Raw genomic sequence first — 14455 nt, 5'->3', positions numbered from 1 at the left:
GCTGACATAAAAAATTTTAGAGGGAAAAATTGAGCACTACTTATTCATTGTGGAGCTGTAGTAAAAGTTACGCTAAGAAAAAAAAGTTTGAATGTTAAATATTAAGAAACAAATGTGAAAGGAAATGAAAACTTTCATGAAAAGATTTTGTGTGATTCATATTTACAGTAATGTCCTCGTCTGGCAGTTATATTTTTACACATTTTTCATATTTATGTCCAATAAATTGCCTCCTCCCCAGCACTCACACACCACCCTCACAAGCGCCACGTTTGTTTCCCCGGTTTCCCTCCTTGATCAGGGCTTGATAAATAGTTGGAGTCCGATTCTCTGACACTGTCGCCACCAACAAAGGCCATTTGTCTGCCTGCAGCTGGATCGAGTTGAGCTGCTTTGGGGGCCAGTATCCGATTCTCAAACTCCAGATGAGAGAGAGAGAGGGAGCTCTGTTAACAGAAGAGCCAAGAGAAATTTCACAGAAGTGCTCCATTTTGTTTCATTATTTCTTCCAGCGAGTATTATTATAATATTGTCAGTTCAATTTAAAATTCTTCTCAGTGCCACTCCCACCCTTTGTTACCCCTGACGACCTGTCCAGGATCAGCGCGCCTGCCCTTAATCACAGACCGTATCCCTGTGGTACCAGCGCTGGCCCCTGATCCAGGATCAGTGCTCGAGGGCAGGATTTGTCTGCGGCTGCAGCGCGGCAGAGGTAGCCGGTGTTGCTCATTAGCGATGTGTGAAAGGGTGAGAGCCATGTGTTCGTTAGGAGGTGGGGCTTGCCAGGGGCTGCCCGGTTGGTTAATTGATTGATTGATTGGTCTGCAGGCGAGTGCCTTGATCTCATTGCTCGCTGCAATCAGTCACTGGCGTGTTCAGGTGGACAGCGACACTATGCTAAAGCATCATTAGCGCTGTGCACTTCCTGAACCATGTTACCATGTGCTAATAACATGAGCAGCAGCTTTTTGGACTTCACATTTTTGTAGCTACCTCATATCAATTTATCAAAATATAACATTTATGAATAAGTTAAAATATATAAACAATGTTTTGAAGCCTTCAGTAAATGAAATAAACTGCACTGTGTATTCCATTTATTGTTCCTGTCGCTGTTGTATTTTGCACTCTTTATTACTTGCATTTATTTATACAGCACCTTTCATAAATGACTGTTACACAAAGTGCTTTTTAGAAATAGAACAATAAAAGCAAATTAAAATGGGTGCATACCATCCTCTATGCAGATAAATGCATTTTTATTACAATTAATAAAATAAAAAAATTGAGACATTTTTAGTTTGGGAAACCTACAATTATTTACTATCCCCACTTCATATTTCCCTGAATGGTCGACAGGAATCAATCTACTTCCAGGTCAGCTAAAGTTCTGTTTCCATTTTAGAATTCCTGTTGTGAGGACCTTTGACCTCAAAATGGCTGCCACCGGCACAGACAGAACAATGGAACGTCCCCAGGAACGTCCACCACTGGGTGCACCTGATGAACGCACAAAGCTCACCTGGTAAGTCCCATCAAACCCACTTGTTCCTCAGGACTGAGGGATATCCCACAATTCAGTGTAAAGTCACAACTCCTTGTGAAATTGAGATGTTCCAAAATTTGTGTGAATGATCTGGAGTAGACGTACGGCAGAGTGATCAAAGGAGTTTTGGTGAAGCAGCTTGACTAGCGGTAGCAGAAGCTCTGTCGTAATGAGCAGGACTGTATTTCATATTCAGTGAGATGGCCACAAGGACATTCTGTAACCCACATTTCTTGAAATATCTAAATATTCTTTTCTAATGCTTGTAATTTTAGTACCCTTCATTATTTTTAGTTAACTGTGCTATAAATGATCTAGAAACTTTAATCTGTTTACTTGCAAGATTAGTGTTTGGAGCTACAGTTGGCCATTTTGTTAGCCTCTAAAGCACCAGAAAACTCCTTCATACTGTTTTTCAGATGTTTTCATGATGTCCTCCAACTGTTTATGAATTTAAAAAAATTAAAATCATTATTTCAAATAGAGCAAAACATGCCAACAATTTAATATGGCAGAAGACAAATAATTATCAGTCAGTCATAGTGTACATGCTGTCACACTCATAAGCATAACCATGGCCCCTATCCCAGTAATACTGTAATACTGATTAGACTGTGCAGATTTTCCACTAAGACTAGCCAGAGGTCACAGCTATTTAATAATCAGTACAAACAGACAAAATATACGAATAGCATGTTGCAGTTGACCTGATGTGAAGGATTTCATGAACAAACACCAGGTGAAGAAACCTTATTTATGTATAAACAATCTTCCACCCCATTCAGCAGGGCTACTCTTCTGCTCCACAACTTCTAATCAAACTTTTCTGCCTGCCTCTTCAATGGATTTGAATCATTTGAAATGAAATGTACAGAGAGTCAAAGTGAAGAATATAACTTTGAAGTACCCGTGGAAATGTAAACATGCCAGGTTGCTGGTCCTTCAGCGAGTTGTTTGGTCTAGAGGTGGATAGCTGCGCTTCCAAAACACACGCTAGCGTCAGTTAGTGCCCGCCCACATCCGGCTGTCTGCTGGTGATGCCTGGGGACAGGTGCGGGGAGGGGTGGGGGGCGGGTGGATGATGAAAACCCCTCTCTGGCTCATAAAACACCCGTATAAAAACGCATCTCTGGGATTGCAGAAGCATGCAGGAAATTCTGTCAAAATACGAGCGCCTTTAGATTCATACCGCAGATGTCCGTTACTAAGGGTTCGGCGTCATGCGCCCGTGACATGCGAAAAATCGGCCATAAATAAATCTCACTAATTATGAGGCCCTGTCCCATTGGCCTTGCCTATGTTTCATATTAACGCACTGTGAATGACTGGGGGGCCCACTGGGGAATCGAGTCATTAGAAAGTTCCGGCAACTGATGGCTGCCGGTGCTCTGCTAACGCACCGTTCCCGTCCTCTTCACATCTGAACCTGCACTGCGAGAGTAGCGCACTGAGCTACCGGACCGGGAGACCTGACTGACGGGCAGGTAGGGCTGAGCCTCCGGGGAGCTGCAAAGGATTGTGGGAGAAGCGAGTCTGGGAGATGTGAGGGAATCGGAGGTGAAAGGGCTGTCAGTTTTCCTGCCTGTCTGTCTGTCCGTCTCGCAGATCAGAGGGCCAGACTCCAGACCCAGCGCTCGCATTGGCAGAGAAAAGGATTCCTTGATCTCGTAGACAGCAGATCTCACTCTTGACACCATATACCATTAAACCTAGTCTGTAGCTCACACTTGTGAATAAGAGTAAGACGGCACAGGTGTATTAGCACTGGATGATGCTCATAACAAAAACTACGAAAATATATTGTTATCGGAGGAAAACTAGGAATTATCTGGCAGTTTAATATTTATTAATTTATTTAAACCTTTGTTGTTTCATTTTAAATTGTAGAGCTAATTGCTAATCATGCTGGGTGTGGTTTTATATGTGCGCACAGACACACACACACTTTGTGTAAGCAACTTAGAATGTAGGAGAACAAGTGTATTTACCTCAGTTTATATGAGCAATAGTGTGTAACAATACATACAATTTATTGTGGCATGTGCCATAAGTTCTTACATATCCATAGTCCAGTGATAATACCCTAGCTACATGCAATCCAGGAGAGAGATGTGCATTCCCCGGCTGTGCATGTGTGCCGTTGGAGATCATTTACACTTCCCACTCCAAATGACCCACCCCTGTAAGGCTTTAACTATGTGAAATATCTCCATTAAGCCCCTGTTGAAAATCTATTTGCCATTTCGTGTTCAGCACTAGAAGGCCTGTATTGTCCTGGTTATTAGTGTGGCTTTCCTTACAGTGCCTGTAACATTCAGAAATACGTTCGCCGACAGTAGGAATACATGCATCGTGCTGTTTATTTACCGAGTACTTCCCCTGTGCAATGCAGGGGCACGTGTTTCCTGTAAGTACCGGAGCCGAAGCTTGAGCACGTATATATATAAAAAAAATGTACAGCCCTTCTCTGGCACCAAAGGTCTTCGGAACAATGCATCATTCACCCGCACTCTTATGCACCTGCGTCGGATTACAATGAGAGATGTACCCGCTAATGCGGCGGAACTTTATCACCATATGGTGTCAAGGAACGGCGGAACCTGGACCCTCTGTTCATTATGTATGGAAGGTGAGACAGTATCTGGAGCCACTGAAGGAAATAAATAGGTTTGGATCAGCATGGCCCATTTCCACAGGTGATCTTTAACGGGTCGGCAAACACAGTGCATCCGAGATGCTCCTTATTCGTCAGGGCCTTTTAACCGGGTTTAGGGGAAATGCCTCATCACTTACGTCTCCCTTTTGGTTGAAAAGCATCCGTCTAAATAGCAGCGCGTGATTTATTTATTTATTTAAAAAAAAATTTTAAAAGAACTAAAATAATTTTTTAGAATTGATTTTTTTTTTCATATTTCCGTACACTTTGTGTTTCGTGTTAAAAAAGGTCTAATTTCTCTTCGAATTAGCACTGCTTTCTAATTACAGAATTGTGAGTTTCTGATCGGCTCAATGCTCACACTAACCTCTTGTTCTTTGCTCCGTGAGATTTCGTACCCCGGGGCTATTTTGCCTTCGTTCATTTCTCTGAGAGAATAAGGAATTCCAGTGGCAAAGGCAATCAGCGGATTTGGATCAAACGGATCCTCTGCAGAATTTGCTGTCAAAATAAAACCATTTGTTCCCCTTGCTCACACCCACTGCCTGGTCCCTGGACCTATCTTTCTCTTCAAGTCATGCGTTTTATGTGGTTTCTGCAACCATTTCCTCAGGGCCAGTCTGTCACTGTTAATTTTGGACAACACGGCAGCTAACTTTAGAAACTGCTTAATATGCGTTTTGTCTTTTCATAGTATCCTTTTTCATCGTGGTTTCTGGAAAAGGACTGGGATCGTGCCCTTGCCGACATAACGAACACATGGAGGAAAATGATTTTAAAAAGCTGCATAATCACTTTGAGAGCTACCCAGTACCCTACCTTTAAGATGTCTGACGTGACACAACTGAGAACAGTGAGCAATGTGGAGAAAGGATAACTACTTTGCTTCAAAGAAGAAAAAAAACAGATTGCTTGTACATTATTTAATCAATCAAGACTCGTTTTCGTCTTAAGATAAAAAGAAGATTTGACGAAGAGCTGAAAACTCTAAGGAATGGCCTCCGCATCAAGGAAAAGGAGACGCCGCAGTAATGGAAAAACTCATTACTGCCACGTGCCTTTAGTGATTTCTGCTCATGCTTCCAGTGCTAGATTGAAATACTCTCTCATGGAGAAATTTATTTTACAATATTATACAAAAATGAATATATTTTCATTATCTAAATATAGGAGTATTTGGAAATATACGATGTTGTATTACAAATACATGCATATATTGCAATGTATATTTTTGACAGTATATGAAGGTGTGAATACATACATATTTTAAACATTATTTCGTCATTTAATAGAATGTATGTTGTCCTGTGTTTTGTACCTTTTAAATATGTTAAAATGCTCTTATATTTTTGTTAACACGTGTATATTCCATGGGTCCCTTGAAAAAGATATCTTTATCTCAATGGGACTCATCTTAATAAAGGCTATATAATAATATTGTATTGTGAGTAATAATAAGAATAATAATGATAACATATATATGTATAAAGGAGGTTTCTAACAAACCGTTGTAGTTTCTTCTGCTGTGTTCCTGTATAACTGCACAAATAAATAGCATCCAGCAATGACACCATCTGATGTTTTTTAGATCAAGATGAATGTCTTTGAGCCGATAGTGTGACATGGATGATTTTTTTGGTTTCTTGAATGCGTTGGGGTGCACGGGACCTAAAATAATGACGCCTGCTTCCAGGCGTCCCAGGGGAGACGACGAGCATGTGATTTCAAAAGAATCGGCACACAGGACCCGGTAACAAAAAACCATACTGTATTTTATAAAATGTACAAAAGCTATATACACACCCAGCACAGCAGAGGTGCAATGGTAGCAGGTACAAAAGACAGCTTTAATTCCAACGAACAAAGGAAAAGAGTCTGTTATCGTTACACTGTCATTGAAAAGTTCCTCTGGTTGCCAGTCTTTTGAAGGGCAGAATATTTTTTAAGCCTTCTAGGTTCCTCATCCACTCGTGTAATTGGCTTTCAGTCTTCACAGAGCGCGTTTTGAGTCCTTGCATATTCCTTTGAACACAATCTGTGTAGGGGCACAGGGCTTCCAGTTGCAGTTCCTGTTTGAATTGCCAGGCTGGCACTGAGACGTGTGGCTGATCTCTTCAGTCATCTCGGTCGTAAAATATTATCTGACAGACAGGCCCAGCTGATGTGTCTCGCCGCGCTGCAGTGCAGTGCGTTGGATTCTCCAGGGCTCTGTAGTGCAGTGCAGTTCCACTGGTTGTACCTACGTGCCCTTTTGCCCTGGTGAAGGCTGCATATGAGCAACTTTGCAAAAAAAAAAAAAAGAAAACCCACTGTAATCAAGTCATAAACATAATTGACAGCACATACCATGTATATTATTAAACAGGAAGTTAATAAAGAATGGAAAGTTTTCTAAATATCTGTATATATTTTATCTTTTACCTGGGTTTATATATGTTACATGTCTGCTTGAAGTGTTTGCGTTTTTATGGTATTATTCAGTATCTCAAGGCACTTAGTAAACTTGGTTCAGTACACTGTCTCTAAAGGGCAACTCCACACACTCAACAGTGGCCTGTTGTTCATACCCTGCTCTAACCTTTCACTGCAAGTATGGCTTGTTTTAACAGAAAGAAAATGGCCTACTCAATCTCTTGCCTAATAATATTGTTTGTACACAGTAATATACATATTGTGTGCTTCAGCATGTAGCTTCTGACCAGTTTCTCTTGAACTGTCAGAGTCCCTATAATCCTGGCTGAGGTCAGTGCTTTTTTCTGTTTGCAGAAAAAAATCCTGTGTTCTTCCTCATTAGAGAGAGAGGGACAGAGAGACGGAGAGACAGACTGAGAGAGAGACAGAGTGAGAGACGGAGAGAGCACGGACTGAATATTTCTTGTCCTGCCGCTCTCCATTTTATCGTAGGACTCCACGGTCCCTAAAGCCTGCGTTCCATTATGCCATTTCTGCATGTGACACACACACACACACACACTCACACACACACACACACAGACAGTGCGCAGAGTCATCACATGCATTTGCACCGTTACATGATCTGACTCACGGGCAATTGAAATCCAGTTAAAATGACGAAAGATGCATTTTCCTGACCCAAGTGAGACACCGCGCCCTTTTGTTTCATGTGACACGCGTGAGTAAACAACAGGCATAAGCGTGGCGGGTTCGTCAGATCTTAAACCCAAACTGGTGAGTGAAATCAGCGGGAACACGAGGAGCTGCTCAGTGAGTCACAAATCGTGTCTGCGCTGCGATTGGACGAATAAACCGAAACAGCGGCGTGACGCGAGCTCTGTGCGATGAATCCGAGTGTGTGACTGATGACCCGGAACTGGAACGGGCGTGGCAGAAACGGCGGGGTGAGTTCAGCTGCCAGTGACCCAGGCCTGTGTGGAAATGGCTTGGTATGACCCGGGTTTAAGACATCAAGTTGAGAAACCTGCTCTCTTCCGCCAGAGCCGTTAGCATGGAGCTCATGTCCCCGATGGCCATGTTGCCCATCCCGGCCGGCACCGGCGGCAGCAGCGTCACCGAGTTGCGGGGCGTGGTGAGCCGGGAGGAGTTCTGGGACAGGCTCTGGAGGACGCTGGGGCTGAGCGTCCCCGACATGAGGCTGGAGTGGTCGCCGTCGTCCAGCATGGCGTCGAAGTCGATCTGCGCGTGCTCCAGGCGCTGGGAGGAGTCCACGGTGCTGGAGACCTGCCCCGCCCCCGGGGACGCCACGGCCACCGCCACCGCCGCCGGCGTCGCCCCTTCCGCGGGGCACTGCAGCGCCGCGGGGGCGTCCCGGGGCGCCTGCGGGTCAAAGCCGCCGCCGGGTTGGAACATGTGGATCTGCCCCGTGTAGAACATGGCGTCGTCGTCCCGGCAGCCGGAGCCGCTGGGGCGCTTGGGGCTGGCTTCCGAGGTGCCGTAGCCCGGACTGAAGTCTGACTGGGGGAAGGCCGGGGGGTGCAAGGCCCCCGAATGCTGCCTGCTCAGGGATTTGGGCTCTGTGGGGGGCCTGGGCTGTATCAGCCCTTGGTACCCGTTCTGGACGGGCCTCTGGGACGGCATGGCTTGGCCTTGCTGGCTGGCGTTCATTTGGGAGTAACTCTCGAAAGAGATCCCGTGGTTCTGATTGCCCCCCGCCTGGGGGTGGGTCCTGGACCGGTAGTTCTGCGTCTCGGGCGTTTGGACCGCCCCCCTGCCGTTGGCCCCCAGCATGCCCGAGGAGCCGTCCGCCGGGCCGGAGCAGAAGGGTCGAGGGCCGGGGCCGGTGCTCTGGGCGTGGCCCGCCTGGATGGCGGGGTTCTGGCAGGGCTGGGCGCAGCTCATCCTCTGGGGCGCCAGGCCCGCGGTCCGGCTCTGCTGGGCCACGTGAGCCAGGTTCTGGCTCATCTGCGCCACCTGCTGGTTGGGGCCCACGCCCTGGAAGGGCCCGAAGTTGTGCTTCTGCTGGACGAGGGCCAGGTTTCCCCGGGGGAAGGGCTGCTTGGCCTGGCCATGCGGGGTCTCCACCGAACCCGAGCTCACCTCGTTCCACTGCACCGGCATGCTGGTCCTGCTCGGCCCGGGCCCGGCCGGGAAGTGCTGCCGGGAGGCGGGGCTCAGCTGGCAGGCCGGCAGGGCGGGGCCCGCGGGGGCCGCGCCCACGTCCGCCAGGGCCATCCTCCGCTGGCCGTAGAACTGCGGCTGCTGGGGGCCGGCGTTGCCCCGGAAACCGTGCGGCTGGCTAGCGTACGCCGGCGCGCCCGCGTCCTGGGCCGCCCCGCCGCTCTGGGACCGCAGGTACTGCACCACGTCGTCCGGCAGCACCAGGTCGTCCTCGCCGCCCTGGGCGTCCCCGTCCACCGCCATGGTCTCCATGGCGACGTTCTCGGAGATGCTGGGCGGGCGGGGCGCGAAGGGGTGGCGGTGCAGGCTGCCGTCGGAGCGGGCGTAGCCCTGCGGGGCCAGGAGGGCGCGGCGGTCCGGCGGAAGGGCGGGGTTCACGCTGCTCATGCTGCCGAAACGCTGGACCCGGGGCAGGGGCGGCAGGTCGGAGGCCAGCCGGCGGACGGGGTCGCTGGCGCGACGGGGGACGCTGGCGGGCACCTCGTGGGGCATCAGCCCGGGCGCGCCGTACCCCAGGTCGCTGCAGCGGCGGGGGGCGGCGGCGGCGGCTCCGTAGAAGTGGCGGGCCGGGGAGTCCCCGGACGCGCCCGCGTGCGCCCCCAGGCTCATGCGGTCCATGTTGGGCAGGGGCGTGGGCGGGGCCCCGCCGGTGGCGGCGGCGTACTTGGCTTTGAGGCGGTAGTGCTGGGCGGGAGTGAGGCTGAGGAGGCCCGGGGCCCCCCACGCGCCGCCCCCGCACTGCGACGCCTCGCTGGAGCGCCGCGACAGGTCGGCCGAGATGGGGTCGTACGAGTCGGCCGAGCTGACGTTGCTGGGGCGACCGAACTGCGAGGCCTCGCTGGACCGGCGGCTGGAGTAGCAGGGCGAGATGCCCGAGGACCGGCGGCTCAGCGTGTACGCCGAGCTCATCATGCTGGTGCCGCTGTCCCGCCGCTCGTTCAGCTGGTTCAGCACCGTCACCTCCGGGGGGGTCAGCTCGCCCACGCGAGGGCAGGGGAACGCTGTGAGGGGGGCCCCAAAACCTGAATTCTCCAATAAGGAACCTGCGGCACAGAGAGAGGTATTTAGAGTGTGGCCCCTGATAACCTTACATACATCTCAGAGTAATTTACTATGTGGCCCCTGATTCTCTTACACACACCTCAGAGTAATTTATTGTGTGGCCCCTGATTCTCTTACACACACCTCAGAGTAATTTAAAATGTGGCCCCTGATTCCCATACACACACCTCAGAGTAATTTACTGTGTGGCCCCTGATTCTCTTACACACACCTCAGTGTAATTTAGTGTGGCCCCTGAACAGTTGAATGAGCGGAGCTTGTTCTCTGAATAAATGTTCAGTGGGCTCAGTAGTTCTCTGGATAAACAGCTGAGTGTGTGGAGCTTGTTTTCTATATACACAGTTGAATGGGCGGAGCTATTCTCTGGATAAATGGCTGAGTGGGTGGAGCTGTTCAGTGAATAAGAGACCGAGTGGGCGGAGCTGTTCTCTGGATAAGAGACTGAGTGGGCGGAGCTCTTCTCACCTGTGGCTGGGATGGGGGGCAGCGAGGGGTTCCGGGCCTGAGTTGTCTGGTTGGCCCAGGAGCAGGAGTCCCTCACTGTTTTCAGCTTCTCCCTCTTGAGGTGCTCCAGCCTGTAGGGGGCGCCGGCGCTCTTGTGCAGCTGCAGGCCGACCGCCGCGGCTCCGGTGCCCGAGGAGACGGTGGAGTCCACCACGGGGGCGTCGTCCAGCGCGGTCAGGTCTCCCAGGCTCCCCCCGCTGTGCGTGGTCAGCTCTACTCCACTGTCGTTGTTGGCGGCGCTGCCGAGCGGAGACGGCTCGCTGCTGCAGGAGGACTGCCCCCCCGGGCTGGACTGATACATCTGGGGGGGGGGAGAGAGGGGGTCACTAAGCCGCAAGGAACAGCATTACCACATCGGACAAAAGAGTATGAATGCATGTCTATGCACACGCCGCTTGGATATACGTTACTGGTTATGGATAGTGTGTTATGGTGAGGTGTATGCATGTAAGTCACTGTGTCAGGTCAGGAGTTATTTCTAAGTAGCTGTATAGTGTGCAGTCTGTGTTTGTTTGTCCATCAGTCCTTGTCCTTCATTTTTTTAACTTATCATGTCATCCCTTATTTCTAAATCTGGATGCCCGACCACACCCATCACACAACCTCATCTGCTGCAGCCGTCGGCCATAACTCTTTAATTCCAGCACACCCAATGCAGTCCGGGACTGCACCTCGGAACACTACAGGTGATCAACTGTCCAAATCTTAGGCCGTCAGTAGTGGCCAATGGGTGGTGTGGGGGGGTGGGGGGGTACCCTCCTGACCGAAACCCTGGAAAGGGCTGGCATTGGGACATTCAGAATTCACTTCCAGACTGCAGTGATTATCGCTACAACCGTCCCACAGCTGTCTCAACCCTTCACCTGTTCATTTAGCCTGAGCGCTAAGCGCTATTTGATATGTGTTCTGCCCGGGGCAAGAGCGTCTCCTAAATTTATGCAACGTGATGTGATGCTGCACGAATATGACGGTCATTATCCAGAAGGTTTCCTTCCAAGACGTGCAGAACTCTGGCCTTCACGTTCACTCTCTGAAATGCACTTTCCCGTCAAAACTTCTTGTACTTTTTCTTTCTTAAAATTTTTTTTTCCTGTTCTGTGCCCTTCGCCTCAGGTAAAACAATTATAAAGCAGAGGATGCAGCAAATGTTTCACACATCTCGGTGTAGATCGTGTCACTCGTTTAAAAACGCAGGGCTGAAATGGGTGGGGATTGCCACAAGGCCAGCAGTGTTTGAGAAAGGTAATGTGTAATGGATGGGTAAGGTGAACCGTCTGCTTGCGTAACCCGGGTATTAAAGGTCTGTGATGATTCTAATTCATCCTGACCCAGACTGAACTAGAAAGCAAGTCTTGATCACAGCGTGATCTGTGGAACTATTTGTTCAGCGTGACACAAAGCAGTCCTGGTGTTTGAATATTGATGCGCTGATGGCTTTTATCCTTGTGTGATGCGGGTTTCTGCCAGATCTGCTGGACACAGCGGGGGGTGGGGGGGTGAATGAGGTGGGGAAGGGGGGGGAGGGGGGGGGAGGGGAGGGGGGGGGAAGGGGATTCTGGGACACCCAGATGGTATGCGGTGTTCAGAATGAACACTCACACGAGAGACACAAATGAATCCCAGGTGCGAGGAATTCACAGCTACATACACAATATTTTGCCAATTTTTTTTTAAACTGCTATAAAACCAACCACTTGTCTTGCATTAAATACAGAATAATGCTAATTGTGCAATAATCAGCTGTGGGCCTTGTTGATAGCGTTAATAGTATACAATGTCACAGTGTGTCCTGCATTCATCAAAAGTACAGTAGCACAGTACTATCCATGACATAGTGTAAAGCCTAAATGTGTTTTTACTTCTAAAAATGGCGTAAGTGTAAGTCCATTAATGTTTAATTAATAACTCCCTGAATGTGAAACCAGAACAAAGACATCGTTTGATTCATGCTTTTAAAATTAATTATGGGACACTGAAAGAATGAAGGGCTGTAGCTGTGCTCACCTCAGTAATGTCTGTCCTTAAGGAAAGTTTTAAGGAAGAGAGAGAGAGACGTTCAAGCAGCAAGCAAGGAAGCGGTTATTTTTTAAGCAAGGGAGAGCGCGATATAAGAGGAAGACCGATCACTGGGCTTAACAAGCAAAGCACAACATGTTAGGGTTAGTACAGAAGAGTGAACAGGAGTCATAAATATATCTTAATTATTATTAATCTGCTATTGAATACATATGACCTAAAGTACCCTGATTGTGTATGATTATAATGATGTTCTTTTTACTTGGTATTGATTTTTTAAATAGAGTTTTTAAATTCAGAATCTTATCGGAGCTGGCATCTCTGCATGACATCATGACCTCCCGCATTTGAACGATCTGTACGCCGCGTCGCGACGACGCACGCGGACGGACCTGCGCCCGCGCGGCTCTCACCACAGAGTTCTCCGTCTTTATGGACTTGACCTGCAGACAGTCCTCCGCGCCCCGGAGGGCAGCGTTGGCCTCCAGCCGGTCCTCGGAGACCCTGGCGCCCAGCTTGGCGCTGGCCTCGTTCTCGCCGTTCTCCCTGGGGGGCTGCGGCCTGGGGGGCCCGTCGTTCCGCTGCTTCTTGGTGACGTGGGCCTCGGGGCCGTGGACGGTCTTCACGTGCTTCCGGAGGGAGCTGGGGTCCGTGTAGCGCTTGGTGCAGCCGGGGATCTTGCACACGTACGGCTTCTGCAGAGAGAGAGAGAGAGAGTAATTAATTTAATTGTTGTAATTAATTTAATTCAGTTAACTTAATAGATAAGTATTATGTTCCTATCATTTGTGCTGTTATCGTTGTTGCTGCTTGTCTTCTTTTTTCCTTTTGATTATATATTCCTACTGTAGTTGATTGCTGTTGTCACTACGCTTCGGCAATATGTATTTTTAAATATGTCGTGCCAATAAAGCATTTGAATTTGAATTTGAGAGAGAGAGAGGAGAGAGAGAGAGGGGAGAGAGAGTGAGACGCCGCCGTGCGGCCTCCGTCGGCCTAGCGTCAGAGCTAGCGTCAGAGCTAGCGCTCAAACATATGACTTTGAATTAAAGTTTCATTTTCCTCTACTTGCTCAGATTAGCTGTGACTTGCTGTAGTCGCGAGCGCGCAATTAGAAGTATAAATGATCCGCGCGAGGCGGTGACACGCTGATTTCGGTTACAGTAAGTGCCGGTGATTCATGAGCCCCGGCGTCGTAATAAAGTTAGCGTTACCGCCCCAATCCGCGGGATTTTCGCCGTCCTACGCTCCTCTCTGTCTGCTGATGGATGGTCGCAGGATTGAAGTGGTTCCAGGTTTAATTATGTATTCGCGATCTGCAGGTGGTCCGGCTCCGCAGGGGGACGAGCTTGATTCGCGCTAATGCATTGTGGGTCGCCGTGCTCTCTCGTTAGTCCCTGCGCCTCATTATTTACATACACAGAGCCCTCATTAATGGGACAGGGGGGTGAAGGTCTGAGAGCAATCACCACGGCCGTGGACCCGTCTAATTTCTGCATTAAGCTTGAAGTCTTAGGGGGGGTCCTACACCGTGCCTAAAACCTACCTTAAAATTGTGGCGCAGTGAGTGCCTTCAGGGAACAAGTTAAAAGTTTTCTTCAGAAGTCTGCAAGTTTACTTGGGTCTCACAGGCTAATTTTCACGAGAATCTGTGTGTGTGTACGGCTGCCCCGTGGGTCGACAGACACTGTCCCTTCACTTTGTTTTAGGATTAAATTCAAATGTTATGCTTTCCTTCACAGATGCAGCTAACCAGATCAATTTTGATGACTGCCAAATTCACCAGATTCAAAATGGAGAAACTGGAAAACTAAACGCGTTTAATGGTGAGTCAAGTTTAATGCTTAATTGAATCCAAGCCGTCTTCTCAACCCCCCCATAATGTCGAACCCTGACCCTTCACCGGGAGTGTTGCGGGCGCAGTGGGCAGTGCCGGTCCGGGTAGGGTACCTCGTTGGAGTGGGTGCGGTTCTGGTGCTTGGCCCGGTCCGAGGCGTTGGAGAAGGCCTTGTTGCACCCCTCGTGCTCGCACACGTAGGGCTTCTCGCCCGTGTGGGACCTCAGGTGGGTCTTCA

The 14455-nt window shown here is 49.2% G+C and overlaps 1 protein-coding gene and 1 long non-coding RNA gene across 5 annotated transcripts in view; one reads left to right on the top strand and one right to left on the bottom strand.

Annotated features, from left to right (window-relative positions):
- The window catches only part of LOC135250454 (uncharacterized), a 30207-nt gene extending 24274 nt beyond the window's left edge, over positions 1–5933 (top strand). For 2 of the 4 annotated variants that reach the window (XR_010328936.1, XR_010328935.1), the window contains exons 3-4: positions 1406–1525; positions 4897–5933. This is a non-coding gene — a long non-coding RNA (uncharacterized LOC135250454). The remainder of the gene's footprint in view (positions 1–1405; positions 1526–4896) is intronic. The other 2 variants (XR_010328937.1, XR_010328934.1) reach the window with 2 other exon arrangements.
- A 20-nt stretch (positions 5934–5953) lies between these two features.
- Positions 5954–14455, bottom strand: part of gli2a (GLI family zinc finger 2a) — a 94892-nt gene continuing 86390 nt past the window's right edge. The window contains exons 11-14 of the mRNA XM_064326736.1: positions 14331–14455; positions 12794–13075; positions 10326–10665; positions 5954–9841 (exon numbers count right to left, since the gene is read on the bottom strand). The exon at positions 14331–14455 is cut by the window's right edge and continues 40 nt beyond it. Of these exons, the coding sequence (XP_064182806.1) occupies positions 7620–9841; positions 10326–10665; positions 12794–13075; positions 14331–14455 (2969 nt within the window). The 3' untranslated portion in view covers positions 5954–7619. The remainder of the gene's footprint in view (positions 9842–10325; positions 10666–12793; positions 13076–14330) is intronic.

The sequence above is a fragment of the Anguilla rostrata genome, chromosome 3 (genome assembly GCF_018555375.3).
Source record: "Anguilla rostrata isolate EN2019 chromosome 3, ASM1855537v3, whole genome shotgun sequence".
NCBI classification, from domain to species: domain Eukaryota; kingdom Metazoa; phylum Chordata; class Actinopteri; order Anguilliformes; family Anguillidae; genus Anguilla; species Anguilla rostrata.
The sequence above is the reverse complement of the archived record's forward strand: the minus strand, read 5'-3'. Positions and strand labels throughout refer to the sequence as shown.